This window comes from Nylanderia fulva, unplaced genomic scaffold, assembly GCF_048542155.1.
Source record: "Nylanderia fulva isolate GAGA-0341 unplaced genomic scaffold, ASM4854215v1 Scaffold10, whole genome shotgun sequence".
In the NCBI taxonomy this organism is placed as follows: domain Eukaryota; kingdom Metazoa; phylum Arthropoda; class Insecta; order Hymenoptera; family Formicidae; genus Nylanderia; species Nylanderia fulva.
This window is the reverse complement of record NW_028189193.1, coordinates 1,850,137-1,874,825: the sequence shown is the minus strand read 5'-3', so window position 1 is coordinate 1,874,825 and position 24,689 is coordinate 1,850,137. Positions and strand designations below refer to the sequence as shown.

The 24,689-nt window shown below is 35.6% G+C and overlaps 1 protein-coding gene and 1 long non-coding RNA gene across 2 annotated transcripts in view; one reads left to right on the top strand and one right to left on the bottom strand.

Annotated features, from left to right (window-relative positions):
• LOC114943803 (uncharacterized) overlaps nt 1–21,973 on the top strand; it is a 76,626-nt gene extending 54,653 nt beyond the window's left edge. Inside the window, exons 3-4 of the mRNA XM_029319529.2 lie at nt 15,033–15,329; nt 16,041–21,973. Of these exons, the coding sequence (XP_029175362.2) occupies nt 15,033–15,329; nt 16,041–16,457 (714 nt within the window). The 3' untranslated portion in view covers nt 16,458–21,973. The remainder of the gene's footprint in view (nt 1–15,032; nt 15,330–16,040) is intronic.
• LOC114943804 (uncharacterized) overlaps nt 1–24,689 on the bottom strand; it is a 76,805-nt gene that overhangs the window by 34,637 nt on the left and 17,479 nt on the right. The window lies entirely within an intron of this gene.

Below are 24,689 nucleotides of genomic sequence, written 5' to 3'. Positions count from 1 at the left end.
AATGTTAAATAAAATTGCTAAAATATAAAAATGTGAAATTCATGAAAATTAGAAACATATAATATTTCATAATCCAATTAACACAATTTAACATTGAGTATTATTATTTACGCATTAAGTATCTAAATATACATCATTGTATAAGTTCTGCCAAGCTTTTATTCGATTAAGTACGCTATACAACATTATAATTGTAGAAAGTGCGCTTTTATTCGGAAAAGTTATGATCGTTGATTATATTTCGCGGAGTTTAATTAACTGTGCAAAAAAGTCTAGCAGTTTATCAAAATTCATAATATGCGCTCAAAGTGTTTATTTGGAAATAATAATAATTACGCGCGCGGACGTTGAAAAGTTTACTCTATAAATATCAGAACTGTAATAATTTTAATTCTTGAGAGAAAAAGCGCAGTCCAGCCAAAGCTTGAAATTTATAATCGTATAAAATTTATCTTGAGCATACAATCACATTTTTATAGCAAAATTTGCATAAGCCTGTCAATACTAAATTTCGGAAAATATCGATTTATTGAAGCTTAAAGATTAAACGCGATATTCGCTATAAATTTAAACATTATTTTAGAAAAACATGTAACAGTCGGAGGAGAATTTTGAACATAATTGAAATAGACTTTCTAAGGAAAATTGGAAGATATTCTAATTTATATCTTCGAATTTGAGACTAATATTATGCACGCGCGAAACATAATTTTGTATTATCATTCACTTTGCCAGGAATGAAGCTACTTGTTTAACGAATGTCGCAAATAATCGTGACGTTTGGCATGTCTTGTTGCCGATGACGAAAGATTTGTGCATGTATGTATTTCTCAAGGATCTCGTCAATGGCGAGAAAGAGAGAGAGACCAACCATTATGACGCGCGAGAATAAACTCGTAGAGAACAAACACACTTCGAATTATTCGAATTTTTTAAACCAATTTCTGCATAATACTAATTATTTCTACATAATACGGATCAAATTTCAATGAAGATATATCCATATTATGTATACATAGTATGTACAAACTGCTCTCGCAATATAAATGGAATTTGCAAGAATTCAATATAGCGTCCATTCTTTTGAATTATAAAAAATTAAGTGAAAAATATAATGATATAAAAATTAAATCTTAGCTCTGCGAATTAAATTTTTAGACAAACTTTTTCGTGAAAGAATCGCGAATTTTCTTAATTAATTATGGTACATCCTACAGTTGAGCTATTTTAGTTCTATCAAATCATACAAGTATTCACAATACTATTAATTTAATATTGTATGTGCGTGACTTTATAATAAATTTAAAGAATCTAAAATATTTATAAATTTCACAATGACTCGCTTAGAAGAACGACAAAACAAAAAATTTAACGCGATATTCGCTATCGGCAGACTTTCTCGTCTTAAAATTCACGTTTTTACGTAATGTTGCTGAGTGAAAAAAACAACAACGTTACACCAACTGACTGGCAGTTGTTGCGTAAAAAAACATATTAAAACACACGTAAAATTTCTCACGCGTATCCCGCAAATAGTAATCGGGCACGTCCCGGCTCCTCCTTGCTTATTAATTATCCGGAGCAACGCGAGACCCGACGCGCCTTGTTCTCATCCTGAAATTGATGTATTTCGCGCCAAGATGTGTGAAAAATCCGTTCATATAAGAATATACCTATGGAAAGAATAAACGCGCTTCCGCGCGCGCAACGAGACGTCTATGTCGGCATAAAGCATAGCGGCGGAATAATTTTCTCGCCGTAAAGCGACGCTTCGCCGGTGGTGCAACAACGGCGAAAAGCTTGGAAACGGGGGAAAATTACATATCCGCGTTTATATTCTTTTCCGCGGTAAACGGCCGCGCGGGAAAGAAAACGCGCCGAGCAAAACTCGCGTGTTGCGCGAGATCTCGCGATCTTTTAATCAGTTTATTTTCTAATTTAACAAACTATTAAAGAGAGAGAGAAACGCTTGTTAAAAGAAATAATTATTTTTTATATCCACTAATTAAATTTGATGGCATAATATTAGTAAAAGGGCTAAAAGCCTATACCATTTTCCTCCTTTATTAAAATTATTCCATTTAATTATAAAGAAGAAATATGCTAAAAATTTTTGTATAAAAATGTAATCCAATTTAAATGAGGTATTTATATTAATATGTTAGTAATTAAAAAGGTTCGCTCATCGTGAAGAAAGAAAAATATTTTTCCTTTCTGAATAATATAATTTATATTTTAATTATATATAAAATTCAATTAAAAATCTTGTTATTATCGAGCGATGTATTATATTTACACATATATCATATCGTATAAACATCATCACAGATTCAAGACCCAATTTACAATATATAAGAATAATATACTAACGGTATCCTTGAAAAAAAAGAGGGAAAAAATGGCGATTTCCGCGTTGAAACGCGTCGCCGCTTATCGCGGCCTAAAAAGAGCCGTGGCGCCGCAACGTTTTAAAGGACATGTCGCAATCATCGCGTCTAGACGGTGCGCCGACGCTATTATCCGGGCCTCGTTAACGCTTATCTCTGTCAAACGGGAAGCGTCTACGCAATGTGCCAGGCGAATGCAAAGTGTGCGTATATACGTACACTATATATTCGCCGTTCTCCCCACGTGTGCTCATGCACTTCCACCTACTCGAGCGCGCGAATTGCGTCACGTTTTGCGCTTTTCTGCCTCTCTCTTTCTGCATCTCGTTTCAGCTTATTCACCTCCGTCTAGCCGGACACGCGTAATTAATCCCCTATAGATGCGCGTCGCCGAATCGCACGCGACATTCACCGACACGCTAATGTTTCCGGAACTTTCACGCACATGACGCACGCCATCCTCGAATTCGCGAAATCCTGGAATCATTCTGCGACTTTTACATTTTTTTTTATTTTATTAGTATATTGATCGCATGTAAAATACGTTTTATTGTTGGACGAAGGATTTTTATACTTTTAGAATTTTTCTTACGAAAATATATAATTATTTTTATAGAGAGAGGAAAATGTTATATTTCGTGTCATCTCTAATATTTTGAGTATGATACTGCGTATATTCAGAATATGCGCAAGATTAATTATATATAATATATATATATCATTTAATTCTGTAAAAAAATTATTTTCTAAATGTAAATTCACATTTTGTTCTCTCTGTGCGAAATAGTTGAATTGCTCTCGTAGAAAAAAAGATCCCGGTTTAACAGTAATTTAATTAAATCTCTGATGCGGGCTTTGTTCACATTTTACTTCCTCTTTCTGCTGCTACAAATTAATGAAATTATTGACGCGAGGACGAGAATTACACACGTTGAATGATAAATGATAGGGTATAACGAATATATCGTACAACGAATATGCGACTGCGACATAATTTGTGTGCAACTTTTTCTGTGCTAGTGCAAACATAACGGGAGAGTTAAGTCACTTTAATATGGCAGTGTCAAGACTGGCGTCATGCAAATTGGGAAACCTACGAAAGATCTGATGCGTGTAGGATTGTCTCTTCGTATATCATTTGGCGCAATTGCGAATAAGTGCTCGTACCGCAAACGAAACCGTTAGATCATCAAGTTCTGCACGCGTGCGATCCCTGCATATTCATATTTCTCTTAAGTGAAATACCTCAGCACATTTCTCCACGTTTGCCTATTTTAACACATATAATATGCGTAACAGTAATCGATATCCCAATATCCATCAAGATCAAATGAGCATATCATCCTCTCAATTTAATTTTCCAAAGAGAGAAGTGAAACGAAGAAGAGACATATTCTTCTTTGCGTATCGCACGAGACAAAAGAAATTGCATTATAGACAAGCAGGGTGTCTAGCGGTCAGGGAAAAATGTTAGGAAATTTTACTATTTGTCTGGATTTTTCCACATTATTCTACATTTGTCTCAATAATTTGAAATTTTTTATTAAATAATTAAATAAATATTTTAAATATATAATTTTAATATTAAATATAAAAATTATATATTTAAATATATAATTTATCATATAGGTATAGATATATGCAAATTATATATTTGGAAAAAATGATACTAAAAAGTCAAGGAAAAAATGAATTTTTGGTCTTGGAAAATCTGATAAAAGTCGGAATTTTTTTCATTGAGTCTGCTGGACACCTTGATGAGTTTCGCAAGAGAATATTCTGAATCATAGTCGGGAAAATGTATTGATCGATAACAATGAATCGAATGAAACGCGAATTTGCCGCGCGCGCGTTAATTGATAAACATATTTCTATAAAAAACTCATATAATCTGAATATAGTTGATTGTTCAGATGTTAAAAGCCGTTGCAGATAATTTTCCCACGATCGAACGGTTTTGCGGGGTCAACGCGAGCTCTTCTACCCGGGGCTTTATTATGCTCGCTCACAACGCAGAACGTCAAGCGCGCGCGTTGATTTACAGGCACTCCGTATCGAAGGCAAAGTATTGTATAAAATACGATTCGCTTCGTCGAGATCGATAGGCGGGATGACGAAACGTTTGCGTTTAAAGTGGAATGAAAATATAGGGGGAAAAATCGCCCTGTCTACACTAAAGCCCTGTCTACACTAGATTCTAGATTTTCTCATAATATATATATTAAATACACAGGCAGAGTTTTCTTTTAGAATTTAATCTGAAAATCATGATAATCAGGAGACAATTTGATATTGGAAGAATTTTATAAAAATTACCATGATTTTCAGGATAATTAAAGACTAAAATTCTCTCCGTGTACTAATAAATATTGAATGTATATAATAATGATTAAATGATTATTTGATAGCAATTTTAAGTAATTTTCTTTATTTCTCTATATTAATAGCTAGCTTGAAACATTTAATCAATTTTACTTCACTCGATTTATTGCTGAAGAGAAAATGTTTTACAAATATTTATTTTATTTTACTCGGTACATTTTTCACTCACGGAATTCCCTATTCAGAGTGGAATCGCTATAATCTCGGGAAAGATTCTTGTATGTACACAATAAAAAAATGTGTCGACTTGACTAAACTTTTCAGCTAAATATATTTTGTTAATTAAACCTATAAAAATATTTAAATTAATTATAACATTAAATTTAACAAAACGTATATTTGACTTAAATACTAATATATGTTGATTTAACAAAATAATAATTTAGTCGAAAGGTTTAGTCAAGTTAACAAATGTTTTCAATGCAATACATCTGTCACACGCTTCGATGTATTTCCTGATTCCATATCGCAAAGTCTTGATTTGTCTCGGAGGCTTTTCTCAATCCGAAGAAGTGCATGTGCGTACTTGTAGAAAAGTGGTCGAAACAATTCAGTCTCTTATCGCTCGTTCCCCTTATATTCGTTCCCCAGCTCTTCCGCCTCTTTTCTCTCGCATCCATGAGAGTAGCCGACTATTATTTGCAGATCACGAAGGGAGGCATAGGCAGTGTTCCGATACTGGCTTTATCGCTCTTCTCTTTCTATTTCTCTTTTCTCGTTTCGCAAAGTGCCGTAAGTCAAGAATATTTACGTTATTTCTTTAATACGCTTCGTTTGCCGTCAGCGCACGATGATGCTTCGAACCGAGAATCGATTTATGTCAAGCCGAAACACTTACATGCAATAAGCAAGAACATATATTTGAATATTTTCCGTGAAATGCGTAGTATACGTCATAAATAACAGAGAGAGAGAGAGAGAGAGAGGATGCGTAAAAGAATTTTGAAAATTTTTATTTTTGTGCCTTCCAATTCCAGTGTTCTAAATCAGTCTTTGATTGGAATATTTCATATAATAGTGACGCGTATGTATAATTAAAACTGCTATTCCGCGCATATTCATAAATTATTACAGTATTCTATTATATAAGTTCTAGCTTTATTTTCAATAGCTCTATAGTTTAAAAAAATTTAATGATCATTAAATCGAAGAAATTACCTCAGAACAAACTGAGGCGCCAAGTTCACGCAATATTTCATTTTATTTTGAGAGATCTTTCCGATCATTTTTTGCTAGATTCTAAATCATATAAATAGTTTAAAAAATTGTTCACATTACAATTCTTACTAATCGATAAATTTTTACATAAAAAAAGATACGTCAACTTTATACATACAACAATAATAATGTATATATGTAACTTATTTTTCGAAGAAATTAATGTACATTTAATTTTCTTACTAGAATTTCAATTTCCTTGACATTCTTTCGACAAATTCCTAAAAAAAAATAAATCAAATTAGCGTTGTGAATTTTCCAAGTATTCATAGAAAGTCAGAGAAAGTTATTAAATCTTTGTAATACAAAAATAATTCGTAGACCATAGCAGTGAAAGAATCCTAATTTGTTTAATGAATTACTCATTGACCATCGCTCTTTAGTCTACTGCGATCAATAGCGTTTAACTCTTTCTATATAAAAACTCTCCAGACGTGATGACCTCAAAAGTCGATCAGACTTTATAATAATTTCTAAGAATATCTCTTTCTCTCTCTCTCTCTCTCTTTTAATGAAGAGCATATGTATATATTTTATATGTCTCGTAGCAATGATTCTCGTAGTAGCATGTGTCTCGTAAAATTTAAGAAATGTACATAGCAATATCATCAGAAATTAATTACGATCGAACGGTTCGACGAGCACATCTCTTACATGCCGTTAAAATTATTGCTCTCAATTCCATCAAATAGGAGCACATTGCGCCAAACACCCTGAAAAAAAATTTGTTAACTAAAATTTTCAACTAAATATTGTTTTGTTAATTAAACATAAAAAATATTTAAATTAAATATAATGAATTGAACAAAAATGTATATTTGACTTAAATATTCATATATGCTCAATTAACAAAATAGTAATTTAGTCGAAAGGTTCAGTCAAATTAACAAATCTTTTTTTCAGTGCACGAAAGAGCAAACGCGACATTGTCGTACGACACGGCAGCACGCGTGATGACTCTTAATGAAAGCCGCGATATTTCTTCGCCCCCTAATTAATCACGTGACGTGTGTCGGATATGATGTAATTTATGTGAACCAGGAAATCGTAGCTCGAATCTTAATCCAGCAGAAAAGTTGCTTGACTTTTTTTCTCAATTTCTACACATTTAACTTTTCATTGCTCTTATCATTGTTAAATAATGTATAACAAAATATGCGCATTATCGTTTAAATATATATTTTTCAAATATTTATGAAGATTAATAGAATGATGAGTACATTTTTTGTCATTTACTTTTTTCTGTATCTTTATAATATTAATAGAAATCTTTGCAAATATATATGTGTAGTATTACATAAAATGTTAAATTAGTAATTGTGTAATTAAATTAAAAAATATAAAGCGAATAATTATGATAATTTCAGTTGTAAGCAATTAGCATAGAATCTTAATTATGGAGCCTATCGATCACTCTATTAATTTTTATAATTGAATTAATATGTCGACTTTAATTGCGCTATTAATTTTATTTCTTTGTTATAAAGAAGAATCTCTACTGCTTAGATTGTGATCTCTTGATTTAAAATCATAACATATTTTTTCAAATTTGAATAATTAATTACCTGTTACAATTATATGTTTTTTTTTTTTCAATTTCGTATTAATATTTATCGCTTATATTTACATCAATCACATTTTTTGGTAGAAGAAACAAATTGACGTAAAAATATACCGTGCAACGGCCGGAAGACGATTCACGAAAATGTGCATACATAATTGCGAAGTGCGATCGATGCAATACGGATTGATGTCGCGGAACCGATCTGTCTGCTGGCCTTGAGCGATAATTAACAATAATTGGCAGCGTGATTACGCGCGTATTGCGGGCAAAATACCGTTGCGCGATAGATTAGAGCCGCGCCTCTAATAGCACTATAGTCGACAGATCTCGGATATCTAATCTAATCCTTTCAACTGCAAATACCATTTATTATATATAGGATGTGCCAAAACTCACGAGCTTAATTTAAAGATATGTCAACTTTTTTATACATCAATTTCATGGAGATCATTTAGCGTGCCATATAGATAAAAGATATATATATATATATATTATCACGATGATATTATTTAATAAGGGTTAATATTTAAATAAAAGTGCGAAATATTTTTAACACTATATAGGATCTAATATCGATGTGGGAATTATTATACGTATATCTCAGAAAAAGCTACGGAATGAAAATATAAAAGACAAAAGTATGAAATATAAATGTGAAACAATCGTTGTCAGTAATTTTTAGCGCGTGTTATAGAAATTTGTATCTCACGCTCGAGTACATATTTTTTTCAAAGAAATTAAGTATTAGTGAGAGAGACGAGCACATTTTATATATATATATAATCGTTAAATATTCCACGTGGAATTTCTCATTACGACGTTCGGAAATCGATGTTTTGCGCTCTGGAAGGATTTTTTTTTTTTTTTTTTTTTTTTTTTTTTAGAACGACCTTTGTGCGCGCGCGAAGGTGTAGCAGGTGCTGTGAAAGTATAGTCGCAACGCTTTACAGCGAGTGCATGATATATCCCCGGTGCATTGCCCTCATGCAGGGTGGTACGTTCTCTTCGATCGATACGTTTTACCAAACGACGACGACGAAGAAGACGAGAACGACAACGAGAACAATGTTGGAGGGCATTTGAGAACAAACGATTCTTCAAAATTCTGCTGCAGTCTTTCAAATCAAAACTTTCGATACTCTACAATTTCTGTTATAATTATTATTTGTCGCATTCTTGTAGCATGCGATAATATTAGAATCAATTATTCATTGTAGTTATTAGGCTAGGATATTTTCACTTTGTATGCGTAACTCATTTTTTTATATATTAATTTATATATTATTAATATATTATATATTATTATAATTATATATATATATATAATTTATATATTATTATTTTTTTTAATTAGACGTGAAATATTGCAGGTTCTATTTTTTTCGAGATTTTTTCTATTTATTTTTTTTAATTTTTAATGCAGATAAATAATATTATAGCAAAATAGAGAAGTTGTTCGAGTATTTGAAAAGTACGTGAGTTTCGCGAACTATGTAAACAAGAGCAAATCTAATCATGTCGAACTCGATTTATATCCGATGTGATTTATCTGTGACGAACACGTTAGAAGAAAGACTTTTACACGAACGTTGCAGCTTATCGTCGGATCACTATCGTCTACCATCGTAAAAGAGATGTCTACGAATCGATCGCGATATAACACCGGAAGTTCTTTCGATAGGAAAATCGCGAACGTGACACGAGAGACTACGAACGTTCAATTTAAATTTTTCGATATTCGGTACGAAAATAAAGATGAAAAATTTCTCTTTCTTTTCTTTGTTATACATTTAAAATTATGAATGCATATGCATGCAATTCTATTTCTGTTACTTCTTAGTTTACACTCGTTATGTGCATAATAAATACTGCATTCATAAATTTTTGTATGCACTTTTTACATTTTATGTATCTAAAGATAGCGAAGTATGGCACATCCGCACTTTGTGTTGAACATAATATTTGCAATGAAAAGAGATAAAATTAAAGACGGAGATTACGTAATCTCTAAAAGATGCGCTCGCGTTAACGTCAAAAATTATACACGCTTTATCGGTAACATGCGATTGGTTGATGTATATTTTAATCGTTGTTTGTCAGCACGAGACATTGATCGAACGATGTGGGTATATAACGCCGCACAAATATTATTTTTTTCGTAAATATCTTCCGGAAGAAAATATTTTTGGTAGATTGTCTCCGGTAAAAAATGTTCATGTCAAAAATGAGCTGACATGAAGAAATGAGGAAAGAAAATTTCGTATAAAATTTCTATTATTACTATTCTATTATTATTATTACTACTACTACTACTACATTACAAATACTTTATTCTTCTGGGACAATTTTCCAAAAAGAATCTATTTTTTCGGAGACAAATATTTTTTCACTTAAATTAGTCACTGTATATATATATATATATATAAACTAACTTGGTTTTTATTTTTAACTAATAAATTATATAAATTATATATAGTTTATTAGTCAGGAAATGAAGGCCAATTATTTATCATTAGCGGTCAATCGATATCAATTCCTTGCGAAATACGTCTTCGCTTTCGATCTCGATATCCGTCATTTGAGTATTCCGATATGAGCGACGAAAATAACCGACAATACAGAGATTCATCGATCGCGTGACTGCGGAGCGTCGAGAATTGAACTTTGTATTCCGAAGTTACGTACGTCGGCGAGAAGCCTCCTGGTCGAAGTATCGCTTCATTGTCGCCGACGACTTTGACGTTCTACACTCCCCTAGGGAGGCGGGAAAAGCGAGTTTCTCAGGGCGTACAATACTCTCTCGCGAGCGAGAACGATCGATCCGGCCAAGTTTACCCTTTTCTGAAACTGCAATTTCAATCGAGCCGGGCAACGGCGGCGTGTAACGTTTCGAGCGAGCTGCTGCAACCACGAGCTACCGTTTTATGGTCCACCAGGGTGCCAGCGCGGTTTTTGGGAGACCGTAAAGTCGCTTGTATAACCCCGCGTTTCTCGAACACCGGCTAACTCTATCCCCGATCGATCGACCGAGCAACCCCTCGTATCTCTTTTTCATCTTCGTTCATTCCCGCGTTGCCTCCGGATTGTTTTCCAAAAAGTATTTAATTTTTTTTTCTTTTTTAAACGAGTATTTTCCTTTCGTGAATTATTTATTCACGCGTTATGCAAGCATGGAAACATGAAATGTAAAAATTAATCATCTAAAAATAAAAACAATTTCTGCATTCTCAGTCCTTTCAAGAAAATTCAGACACACTTTTTGGAGTACTTTTCAACTTTATCAGATGTTTAACTTTGCTCGAAAAGAGGAGTGAGAGAAAAAAATTCTTCATTTTTTCCATATATTATATTCACCATTTTGAATTATTCAATGGAGATGCAATTGAAATCAACACTGCAGGCATTCATAAATTTTTGGATGACATGTATCATATGTCACATCGACTGTGATAATAGGACATAATTCTAATCAAATAATCTGCTATTAAACTATGTCCCTCTTCGTATAAAATACGCAACCCAAAAAATAAGCAAATTTTAAGTAGTTGTAACTGTTTTGAAAAATGATCATTTAAAAGCGTTTTAAAGCTTGATAGCATATTGTATACATATATTTGCTTTATATATTATAAATCCTTTTATCTCGTAGACATTGGTTCTCGTTTCTCGACGTACGTTCCGGCAATTTTCTCTTTAAATCGCATTTCTCCGCTTTTCCCATAAGAATATTATCAAGAATATATATTCTTATTTCTTTTAGTCTTGTATCGCGTAATGAATATACACAGAGAGAATGTTCTCTTAGAATTTACCATAAAAATCATGGTAATCGTGCGGGACAATATGGTATTGTAAGAATTTTAAAAGAATTTTTTTCTCTGATTAATATTTATCACAATAAAAAATATTAATATCTACTACAATAAGATATAAAATATGTTCAATTAATTTTACTATGTTTTACATTATTAATATTTTTTATCGTGGTAAATATTAATCAGATTTAACTCTTATAAAATTCCCCACGATTGCCACGATTTTCAGGCTAATAATAAATTATAAGAGAAAATTCTCTCTGTGTACACATTAAAATAGACCCTGATTTTATCATTTTCTTCTGCGCCATTCTGAATTACATTCACTGACAGAATTTTTCTTCTTTTTGAGAAAAGTAATGGCAACGAATAACTTTAAACAACAGTCATCGGGAGACGTACATAAGAGCGCTTGCGATGCGAGTCTGAGAAAAAAGAATATCCGCGAGACATCTCGTCAAAGGACGCACGTCTGCGTTAGACCGAGCGGTAACGAGCGAGCGTAATGTTGCATCGCGAATCGATCGATACGAGTGGTACACGAAGCGGGATGGGACATTCATCCCTCTGTGTGTCAGTCGCTCTTGTCGTTGCCGTCTCCGTCTCGCGCCACACACCCTCGCTCTGTTGTCGTCGCAGCCGCCGCGTTCCTCTTCCGCTTTCCCTTTCGACGGCCTCGGACGAACGCGAGAACGCGAGCGAAGGGGTGCTGAAAACCCCTTTAAAGCTTTAACGCGACCGACCGAACCGTCGCGTCGGTCGTTAACGCGCGCACGTGTCGGCGAATGCTCGCGAGAGAGAGAGAGAGAGACTTCTTCTCTGTCTTTCTTTCGCACTCGTTAAATTGCAATCAAATTGTCGTAAAATCAAACCGTACAAGTAGGAACATACTTTGGTCCAGAGGTATAGCCAAGATCTTTGCTCTTGCATATCAAGTTAATGGTGCACATTTTTTTGTCTATAATATTATCTTTTTAATATTATAGATATATAATAGAAAAGTATTTTTTTTTTATAAAATATACAATATTTCATATATAAGTATGTAATGCATACTTTCTTTTATATAATTGTCAATATATTGTTCCAATGTCAATAATTAAATCACGGAGAGAATTTTTCTCTTAGAATTTACCCCGAAAATCGTAATCGTAGGACAATAAAATTTACCACAATAAAAAATATTAATATGCACATAGTAAAATTTTTAATATTTTTATTGTGGTAAATATTAATCAGAGAAATTCTTATAAGATTCTATTCAACACCATATTGTCCCACGAGTGCCATGATTTCCAGGGTAAATCCTAAGAGAAAATTCTCTGTGTTGCATTGACAATTGATAAGAATTGTATTAGAAATATGTGATAAATTTTATTTTATTATGACGTAGCATGTTTAAAAATATATTTGCATTTCGAAAAATAGAAGAAAAATATAAATATGTCAAAAATAAGAAATATGAATCCGATATTATGTAAATATCGCGATTGGGCTTTTTTCACGCAGAAACATCCATCGATGCTGCGATCCTACGATCGATTGGACAGATGTACGAAAGACGCATCGAACGAAAACGAAAGCGCGCGGATCTTGAGTAGGTATATATGTTTGCGACCCCGTTCTTTCGCCGTTCACCGGCACTTGAAGCTCGTACGACCTTCTCTTCGTCTTATACTACCTCTCGAGGTGCGTACCGTGAACCTCGCCATTCCAACTGTCACGACGTGACGTTTCTCGACCCGCCTCTTACGAGCGTGTCGTACGCGTGCGTGCGTGCGTGAGCAGATGTTTCAAACCGGATCCATTTCGGTGTTTGAAGGAACGAACGAAGAAATTTTCGCTAGAAGGGAAGAAAAACGATCCGAATGAGTTCGGTTAATTGTAGTTTTACCGAGAACCCGATTCCATTCGCAGAAGTATACAGAATCTAAAATTATACACCGTAAAATGTATAGAATTATGTACGAAATCCGAAAGAGGAGACACAGTAGAGATACATATGTAATCGATTAAACCTTGGTCAATTTTAAATTATTTAGATATTTATGAAACCAATCTAGTAAAAAGGATGGGTCTTGTGGAATTTTTAAATTCACGAATATCCGTATGTAGCGTTCAGCGATTAAATTCTGATACTGTCAATTATATTTGAAATATTATTCTGACATGAATATAATTTATTTTTGTTTCCATTAAAATATTTTTAAACGCGAATCTGAAAATACATATGCAGGTTTATGACAGGTTTACGTATATAATTTTTGTTTAAAGCAATGTGCATTTCATACGGATGGAAGGGATCACGAATCAAATTCGAGTATTGGATTGTATGAATAGTCGATGTCACAGAGAAATTAATCCGGCGGATATAATGGTATGATTTATATGCAAGTTTATGTGAACCGAGTGCAACGACACGACACTAATGTCTATATCCACGTGTAATGGGCGCTTTCCTGATCGAATGGTTGAACAATTTCATTTTCTGCACTAATTTATTCACCGCTGTACATCGTCTATAGGGTATATATGATCACAGTACGTCGAGTAATAATAGCAGCCACCCTGTACGCCTTATTAAGGCGAGACGAACAAGAGAGTTTGTCGTATTTTTAAATGTAAACATCAGTTGTGTCGGAATAAAATGAAATTTTCGAAGGAGAGAATAATTATCCTTTTCTTTCCTTTTTAACTCTATTAACGACAAAGTAATCACGAGACGCGATGCTGCATGAAGGACGATTGTCAGGTATTGAATGAAATGTGAATAATATAGGACAAATCAAATAATATAATTTAAATTGCCTAATTTGGAATAACACGTTTTGATTAATATTTCACGGAATAGCGATGCTTTATTTATGTGATTGCATAGTTTCAACAAACAATGCAGATGTCTCAATAATTTAAATTTTTTAGAAAAACAGGAATTGATTATAATCTTAAAACACAACAATTTGAGCAAAAGCAAAATAATAATATGTACGTATTTATCAATAATCAACAATTTAAAACAGATTTAAGGTCGTCGTGGTAATTAATTTGTAATCATTAACGCTCTGTATATAAGTCAACTCATGACCTTGTAAAATACCAGTTATAAACGAAATTCTGACAAGAGTATCGCGTTTGACACATTCAGCGTTTATCGAATTTGTATTAGTGTGAGTATTCGTTTCTTATTGTATTTTCCTTTTTTCCTCATTCTTAATTAAATCTAAAATTGCACATTTACATGTACTCCGTTAATGTTTGAATATTAATTGAGATTTTCACCGACCTCTCCTTTTATCATTCAGCACTGAAAAAAATTTTTAACTTGATTTCTCATTTCAGCTAAATTATTTTGTTAATTGAACATCAATGTATGTTTCGTTAGATTTAATATATTGTATTTTAATTTAAATATTTCTGTATGTTTCAATTAATAAAATTTAGTTGAACGATTTAGTCAAGTTGACAACTTTTTTTCAGTGTGTGATGTAAAAAGCAGAGCTAATTATATGTATAATATACTTTTACATTTCACTGTCACATGTCTAATAATATCGGAAATTTATTTATAGCAGTATTTTTACTACGATACAACAGATATGTCGCGCCATCGTATCCTGGACATTTTTCAAAGGCGTAAAATAATCATCGATCGTCTGTCCTTTGCAGATGCTGTCGGTGAGCCAAGGAATGGAGGTCGGCAGCAGCGGACGCGGTGCATCGGCGGGAGATGACCCGACCGCCGGTGCGGCGGGCGGTGGAGGCGGCGGCGGAGGTGGCGGCGATTCTAGGAGACGTCGCGACATACAGGAGGTGATGATCGCCGCGGCGAGAGATCGCGCGATCCGCGCGGATAGCGTCCGGCAGGATCTCGCACTCAATCTACCGCCGCGACTCGAGCTCCCGGACGGCGAGGAACACCCATACGGGGCGCACTCGGATCTTCATCTCCGTAACCCGGAACAGGTAAGAGCGAGGGACTGAGGGTTTGTCGACCCGCGAGAGGCTTCGATTCATCAACTGTTTTCCGCTTTTCAGCATTACGATCAATTTCTTTGTCATTATTTATTTAATTTTTTTTTAGTTAATAGAACAACACAAACGCGCGCTACGCGTGCACCATTCTTCGATTTTATGATAAAAAGAATGATAGTTTTAAAAAAATAATATAAAGTTTGTTTTAATTCAATTAATATTTTTTGACAGAAATCAGCTGATAACTGTCAAAAATATTAATCGAGTTTAAAGTAGGTATTATAACATGCATTTATATATATTTATTTAAAATATATTATTTTAAGATTTAATTAGCAAATTAATGCTTTAATCAGCTGATTTCTGTCAAAAAATATTAATGAAGCATTATAATCTCTCATCTGTGATTAATATTTTTTAACAGAAATCAACTGGTCAAAAATCTTAATAAAGCGTTAATTTGCGAATTAAATTTTAAAATAATATGTTAAAAAATTAAAATATATCTTTTTAATATATACTGCATCCTGGAGTACCTACTTTTGAATTAGATATTGTTTTTAATAAAGTCCTACATTAATTTATTCAATGAACGCAAGAGATATCGTCAAGTCTTGACATCGACCCAGGTTTTACTATCTTGAATGATATAAAGCTATGCTAAAAACTGTCCTTTGTACTAATAAACTTTCTCGTTTTCAGGAGAGCGAGATTTACCAAAAGTGCGTGCGGGCACCTCCGAATCGCACAGTGTTCGACAGCGAGAGTCCGCCGCCTTATCGGACCCCACCGCCCGGTAGCAGCCAGCACATCCACACGGGGCTGTTCGACCTGCCCGGCGATCGGATATCGCGAAGTCAGAGCCCCAGCAGCAGCAATTTGCTGCTGAATACCGCTCGCTCCATGTTCAAGATGTTCCCGAGCCACACGACGCCGTCGTCGACGTCGGTGCCGGTCAGCAAACCGCCCTTTTCCAGTTATTCCGAGTCCAATAGTAACGTGAGCAGTAATCTGAGCAGTAGCAATCTGTCCAACATCACCGTGGTGCCCTGCGAGACCGATGAGAGCCGGCAAGAGCAACAGCAACAACATCAGCAGCAAGTCCATCAGAAGGTCTGATCCGCGGCGTCCTCCTTCTTCGATGTCATTGTCGCAGTCGCATCGTTCGACTCTGAGAACGAGCAATGGTTCTCAAGATCGTTTCGTGTGACTGCAACGACAACGACGATGCCCTTCAAGACTGATTATCGGAAGAAACGTCAACGAAGAATAGATTCCATCGGTCGTTCCATCATGTTCAGCAACGAATATCGCATATAAGCGAAAGAAGATGATATCATCCCGGCCGATGGTATCCACGTTGGATCGTTCTTCCGGCGTTCTATAAAGAAAGAAAGCGAGAGAGAGAGAGAGAGAGCGAGTGAGAGAGAAAAAGAATGAAAGAGAGAAAGAAAGAGAGAGAGTGAGAGAGAGGGTCGTCCGTTCGTGGCCTACAGAAGAACCGGCGGAGGTATAGAGAAGCCGGCTCCTGGTATAATGACTGAATTGTCAAATCAGTCATCGAGACTGCGCTTAATCGCCGTGCGTTGATTCACGCCTCTGTTCTTTTTGTCTTTTCCATTGTGAGAGTCGATGCGCCGCCACCGTCATCGTCGCCGACGCGTCATTGTGCAATTCCACACGCGGCCAGTGTCTAGCCTAGATCTCAAATTATTCCAAAGCGGTGGCACGAAGATTACGATTGTTGCTTCGAGCGTCGGCATCAGAAAGAGAAAGGAGGCTCGAAAGAAGAAGGCGATCGAAAGCCAGGGTGAAAAAACGGGGGCGTCATCAACGCGCGGCGCAAAGCGATGGCCTATCCTGGATAGATAAGAAGCTCCTTTGTCCGGGAATTACACGGCGAGAAGCTTCGTTTTGAGGAGACATGAGTTTATTAGCGATTCCTTGCATATGGACTCAGCGAACGAAGCGGATCCGCCGGATCACCCTCTTCCAGCTCTCGACGGAGGCTCGACATCGCGGAGGTTTGTTCATCGCGCGCGACAAAGACTTAGTAAATTATTTATTGCCAATATAACATTTTATTCGCGACGGACGGCTGCTGCGCGACGGCCGGACGGGACGAGTGCGGTTTCACGCGATGGTGGATGGTTGTGGAGAAGAAAAGAAGAGAGAGAGAAAAAAAGAAATGAACGGACGGGACACGAGTTGTTGTATGATCGTTCGTTGCGTGAGTGCGAAACCAGACGTGCGTACGAGTAAATGCAAGCGCGCGTGTGCGGAACGAGTAGAACGAAAGACGCGCAAGAGGCGCGGCTAATTGCAGGGTCGAGAGGAAAAAAAAGAAAGAAAGAGCGAACCCGTGCGCGCGTGTTTGTGTATGCGTGTATAAGGAGAGATGTAGGGGGATAATGTAGTGCCAAGAGTGAAAACGGAAACTCTGTACATATTAGGCTAGGTAGTTCAATATCAATATACTTATTACGACTAAAAAAAACGATATGCTACATACCGATTTAAAAGTAAAACATCAAACATACGTTACAACACGCATACCATTAAAAAACACGAGATGGCCGGCCGTACGAAACCGTAACGGGACGTGCACACGCCTTAGATTGTATATTCTTCTGGCATATTGTATTGTTTAAGTCATCGATTATATTCTACCTCGAATGCTATATATTTTGCAATTTACCATATTGAGATTCTAGTTGACGCTAATAAAATTAATTTAGTTTTAATCTTGAGGATGGTGCGTTTATATTGTTGCATTTGCACCAATTTGATGTAACGATGTATAGTTTAGAGGAAAAGAAATAAATGTAGTCTGTTATCGCATTATATCGATTTGACGCGAATGCAAATAAATGCACAAATTCTTATAATGAAATAAAGATTCACGAAATTGCTCTGCAATAATTAAATTGGAAAGAATTAAAAATTGATATTTTCCTGACGTTAGTGTTGAATTAGCTAAATCGTTCTTTTTCTTTAATTTAGAATCATGGTTGTAATATGAGGAACTATTACCTAGTTAAATAATTTTTACTTTTATATATAACTTTGTCTCTGGATTATCGATATAAGAAAATCGATAAGGATAAGAGAGGAAGTAGTAAATTAATAATCAATCATGGTATATTCAAGCATCGAGGAAGAATTGAGCGATTTTTTTATATTGTACAAATTATGTTAAAAGCGTGCGGCGTGCGTAATAAAATAAATAATAATAAATCGATCAGAATGCGCGTCCCCTTCGCGTTCAGAACGGCTCGCACTGTGTCCGACATAACGCTATCTTTATTATTATTCAAATAGATAAGGCCTCAATTTTTGACAAAATAGGACGAGTTCTGTTCGGATGAGGATTCGAGCTCGATGATGCGTTTTGTGTCTCGCTTTGCAGTCTAATAAATAAAATCGCACTTAGATTTCAGCATAATTCACTCTAGCAGAAATTGATACGATAGATTTTCAATTTTATAGATTTATAAATTTATCAATGACTTATATCTATAATGAACTGTCAAATTAATACAAATTGAATCAGGATTACTTTTAAGACATTATTGTATTTAATTTTCGAGGTCAAAACACACATCAGTGCATTCGTGTGAAAAAAAGCGAAAACGCCTCGTTAATTTCGAATCTCAGTTTCGAGACAGAGCGAATCACTCGATTATTTCACATGTGAAGTCACCAATTATTATTATATTTCTTAAGAGTCCGCGACGCAGGGAGAAATTGCAATGAAATTATACATTTCCCTTTGTGATTACGGATCGTGTGTGGCAAAATAATTAAAAAAAAAAAAAAAAATTGTCGCGAGACAAAAGATTTTGCCACGCGCGTAGAGCCGGATATCAACTCTCGTGTGCACTTCGTTGGCGTGAATAATTTCGCGAGCTTCCGCTTCGTTTCCGAGGAAATGCCGAAGAAAGACCGCGGGTTGTGGCGCCCTTAGATCTTTCGGATTCTAGTTAAGCGCACAAAATTTCTCATCACGTGAAAAATCGCCCACACTGTTCGGCATCCAAACCGTAACGTGTCTCGAGAGACGGCGGCGAGGTCCTCTAATTATTATCGTTACACAGATTCTCTTCCTAAGCGAGAAAGAAAAGTGAAATTGTATAAATTGTAATCTTCGAGAGAGAGAGAGAAAGAAAGGAAGTGTCCGGGCAATTGTGTGCGCACGGCGACAATTGTTTCGTTTCATGTTCATTAAGTCGCTGTGTCGCGAGTCGAGGGAGGAAATATATCGTCTTTCTGTTTCACCTTTAAAATGTGTTCACACGCGCATGCAATATTAGACGACGAGGTTTAATCGTATTTTATTCGTAAAGAAAAAGGAAAGATAAATTAGAACGCGTGCGGAGCGAAGCGATCAAGAAGGAAAGAATGTCTGATGTCTTTTATTATTATTTTTTTTTTTCGAATTCATCTCCATGTTGCTCTCTCTCTTTCTCTTTCCGCTTCGTCTTTTCGTTCACTACACATCTCGTTTCTCTCATAAATATGCGCATTCGTTTCTCTAATATGTAATAGAAAAGATGAATGTATTTGTATACGCGCGTTTTGGGAGATAGAAAGATTACAGACGAGAGACGAAACGGAAGGAGAGAGAAGACGACGGGAGCGAATTCAAGAAAAAAGTTGTATAATTCGATGGGTCCTGTGCAAGTTTTTGGTTAAATTTTCGACGTCGTTGATTATAGATTGAATTTAAAAAACGACGACGCGCGAGCGCGAGATATTTTAGACGATAAGTTCTAGGCGAAGTGAAATTTTTAGCGAGCTATTATCGATTACTATTATCGCTATCGGACATCGTGATATATCTAGCAATTTGTTAATTGGGATTTTGAGAGGTGCGAGACGTATGAGTATAATCGTGGCCTTTCGACACGAAAAAGAGGAAGAGAGAGAGAGAGAGAGAGAAAGAGAGAAAGGGAGAGAGAGAAAGAGAGAGCGACGAGAGCGATCCGAGATAAAATATTCTTTTGTATGTCCGGCCGAATCCACAGCTCAATCATCGAGAGATCGCTATTGTATTTTAAAACGATTTGAAAGCAAAAATTCTTACGCAGAGTTTAATTGTTTAGCAGAGTTGCGCTAAAGTTGTTAAAGTTAAATTATCAAATCAAAGCTTTCGAAGCATCAAAAAAAAAAGAGAGAAATTAATTCTTTAATTAGTATTTAAATTGGATGTCACTTGTTATCGTTATCGAGTCGAAGAAATTTCGTAAATAAGTCTTATCGAATAAATATGCACTTTCAGCGTCGCGCGAATAAGATTCCATTCTTAGCGATCTCATTGCAACGCGAAGCGCTGGCTTGATCATGTCGTATCGTCGTGGTGCACGACGTCAGCAAACGTTCCACGGCAAATCGTAATCGCGATGCTTCAAAGTTCATCGTAAGACACAAACAAGAGAGCGATAAAATATCGGAAACGCATGCGAAAGCGGAGACGACTGACCAATTAGATCGATCGTGAGAATAAAGGCTTCTGTAAGGTCGATTTAATTTTTATGATATTTAAATAATCGAAATAAAAATAGAAAATATATATATAAAATGAATGTATAAATATAAATATGTTTCGATTAATAATCGTTCAATAATTATAGTATTTTTTTCTTAATTTTAAGAGTCAAATATCATATTTATCTTTTACTTCGCGCGTTTCCATCTTGATTGCAACGAGTTCTTCAAAGTTAAATGACGTGTCGCGATCGGTCGAGCGATCTGCAATTCTTGCGACGTTCAAGCTCGAGAGATGTGTGCTCAAGCTGGTAATTACCGATTAATCTAGTCACATTGAGCCGTGCGTTCGGTCGGGGAACAACCGCTGTTTCGGCCAAACGTCGTCCTTATCAGCGAGTTTAACGGCGGAAAGGATAAAGAAACACACACTCCCTCTCTCTCTCTTCCCCTCTCTCTTTATCTTATTAGGCGTAATGTGATTTCCCAAGGTGTTCCAAAATAACTCGCGTCCTCCCTCCGACGAAATTGCGACGCGGAGCGGAGCGGTTGCAAGCGAAAGAGGGGTCGAAAGCGGTCACCCTCTTTTAAAGCTTTTGTTTCTAAGCTCTATAATTATAATTGTACTGTTGATAAGATCGGTATGTCTAGTCCCTCGCGGTGGAAGGGAGGTCGAGAGCTTCGTCATTGTCCCTCTCGCGAAATCCATCCCTCTAAGTCTTTCGACCAATTGATCCTAATTTTTTTCCCTTACCTCTTCCTCCCCTTAAATCAATCATTCGTGGCGTTGAATCCGTTCGATTCGTCGCGATTCGCGTTCTTGCGTCCATCAGTCGATTCGAAAAGCGTATTTGTTTGGTTTCTTTAATAACATCCAAGAAACTTGGCGCTTTCACGACATACGAAGAAACGAGCCGATTGATGAATGCAAAAGTACGAATCGTGTCGAACAAACGAACGCAACATCAAGGACGATGTCTCGTCATTGTTCGTAGGTGCGTTGCGTCCTGCAATCAGCCTCCTCCAGTTGGGTGCTGATGAAGGGAGCCCGTAACGTGGGATTTCTTTTTTTTATACGATTCAATTGTTCCATGTTCACGAAAAAAAAAAAAAAAACATAAGGGATCGATGAATCGCACGTCACGGGCTCCCCTTATGAGTGCAAAAGTGTTATTATCCGAGAGAGAAAGAGAAAGAAGCGCGTTGTGGAGAAGTGTGACGAAGGCAGAAATAAAAAAGACAGAGCTTGTCAAGTTCGACAAGTTCAAACAACAAACTGTGGCAATGCGCGAGTGCGGGCGAGAGTGAGAGAAATAAGAGAGAAAGAGATAGCGGAAATCAGGACTCCTTTTTTCAAAGTAATCGATCGATGTCGTAGGAACAGTGTCGTTTAAAGTAGTAGATCGCTTCTACCGAGAGTAACACGAAAGAAAATCAAGATTTACAAAGTAAACAAAAATCTCATCTCTAAGGGAATAAAGAAGAGTTTGCGTGGTTTGGTGAAAAGCAAGGAGAGAGAGGAAGAGATGCAGACAGAGAAAAAGAAAAACAGTATCCTTGAAAGAATGCAAATATGCCTTGATTCAAGTATATTTTATCCTTATAATAGCGCCAAATATAAATAATTTTGGATAAAGGATAATTTATCCTTAAAACAAAGTGCAAAGTGGTTGAAGCTGAAATTTACTTATAAGTATTGCAAGGACAAGTAAGCATCCGATATAAACGATACTTTCAAATATATAATTCTTAATTCAAATGTGATTAAGTTTGTTTTTACTATATAATGATTTTTAAAACAAGAATATATTTTAAGGATAAAATATACTTTACACAAACTTATTTATTATTAAGACAAATGAACATTTGTGATTACAAAAAGCATTCTGTGCTTAAATCAAATAGCGTTCAAGAATAAAAATATATTTGAATCAAGGATTTCTTTTTTTCTGTGGAGGAAAAGGCAAGATCGTGCGAATTCGTGCCGCACTCGGAGAGAGGCGCGTCGCGTTTGCGAAATTGCGAATTTCGAATGCGAGTCACGTTTGTTCGAGCGCGCCATGGTAGGATGAGAGAGTGAGAATGAGAGAGAGAGATTGTGAAAGAGAGAGAAAGAGAGACATGAAAGGGAATTCTTTTTATACACTTATAGAGAGTCGTACCACACTATCACATAGGGAAAAAAAAAAGAAAAAAGACATGTTCGTTGTTCATTGCTCTGGCTTGCTAGGAAAAAAAAAGAAAGGCAAACGATGTAACACACGACGGGTCGACAGGGAGGTTGTTCGGATCTTGACAAGGAGCTTGATAAAGATCTGAAAGCCGTTGTCCCTCCGAACAATCCTCCCCGTCTTGCCTCCAATATAAATCGGCAACACTTCGACATTGCAAGATTATTGGTGTACTTATCACGCAGTTTTCTACAAAATAAAGAAAACGGTTTTGACAAAAAAAATCACATGAAGGAGACGCATTTTGCGCGCGATAATTATTTCGTATGAAAACACCCGCTTCCCTAATCCATTCGAATACCTAAAAGCGTCATCAATGTTAATATATACATATATGTTATTATATTTATTTCTCTTTATTGTTAATTTTTAAATAGGCATAAAAGATTGCAATAAGCGGATATATAAAATAACAGGTAAGCGAAACTTTTTAAATTCATGTGCTCATATATATTATATATATATTTAATGTTAAATCTGATTTTAAGTTGTAGCTGTCAATATGAAATTTTATATATATTTTATTTTGTATTATTTCTGTCAAATTATTAATTAGTTATAATTTAAACAAATTCGAGGAGATAAAGACTTTATGTGTGCAAATTTCATAATATCCAATTTATTTAAAGCGCTTGACATTTGAAATTACGATAATTTTTAATAATAACAAAAACTATTAACAATAGTTGCATTAATGAATTTTCAAGTTATAACATTATTTCACATGTCTGAAATATTTTTTAATTATTTCTTCAAAATAAACTAACTTATTCGAAAGTTGTGAAAGCACGAATCATACGGATTATTTTTTGACAAATAACAAAAAAGAAAAACTGTTCTCTTTAATAATATTTCTTAGAAGAATATTATTCTGATTAATTATTAGAGTTTTCAACTGAAGCATTCGTGGTAATTTAAACGAATGTGATTAATCAACGACATTATATTTCGTAAGACTGTTTATCACAAGAACATATATTTGACGATATTTATATGTAACATGGAACATTCTATTTAAACTTCACTGGACGCTAAAAAAATTGCGCAAATATATATTATACGTAATAAATATCTTTATCTTTAATAATTCTATAAATATCCTTTTAATTATAATATTTTTAATAATTCTGAACATTCCAAAGAATCTAAATATGCTTATACATATTACGAGATAAATATCCACTTTCATATGAAACACATTAAGTGAAATAATTGATGAAACGACGCAGAGCGTCCGAATGCAAGTAGAAACGTTGGCGTGTGCTTTTATCGCAAAGGGGAGAACCGCAAGAGTTGAACGCGCAATTACGGTTGTTTAAATGCGTCCGCATCCGCGGCGGGCGCGGTCGCTTAATGAACGTGAGAGACCGACCAGGTCCGCCAAAATGGCGCGCGGACATGCGGGTGGCAGGAAGAGAGACGAACGCGCAGGGAAACTATATACGTCGTAAAGGCGAGTGGCGTCGCGTATATTTGGTAAGCCGTGCATCCGGAAATAGCCGTCCCTTCTTACATTACCTTATGAATGCGCCTCCACTTCTCGTTGCCATGCATTCTCGCCGTATACTCTTGCGCGCCCTCATCGATCCTCGATCATCCCTTTACATTCCTTACAATCTTCCGCGGAAAGTTT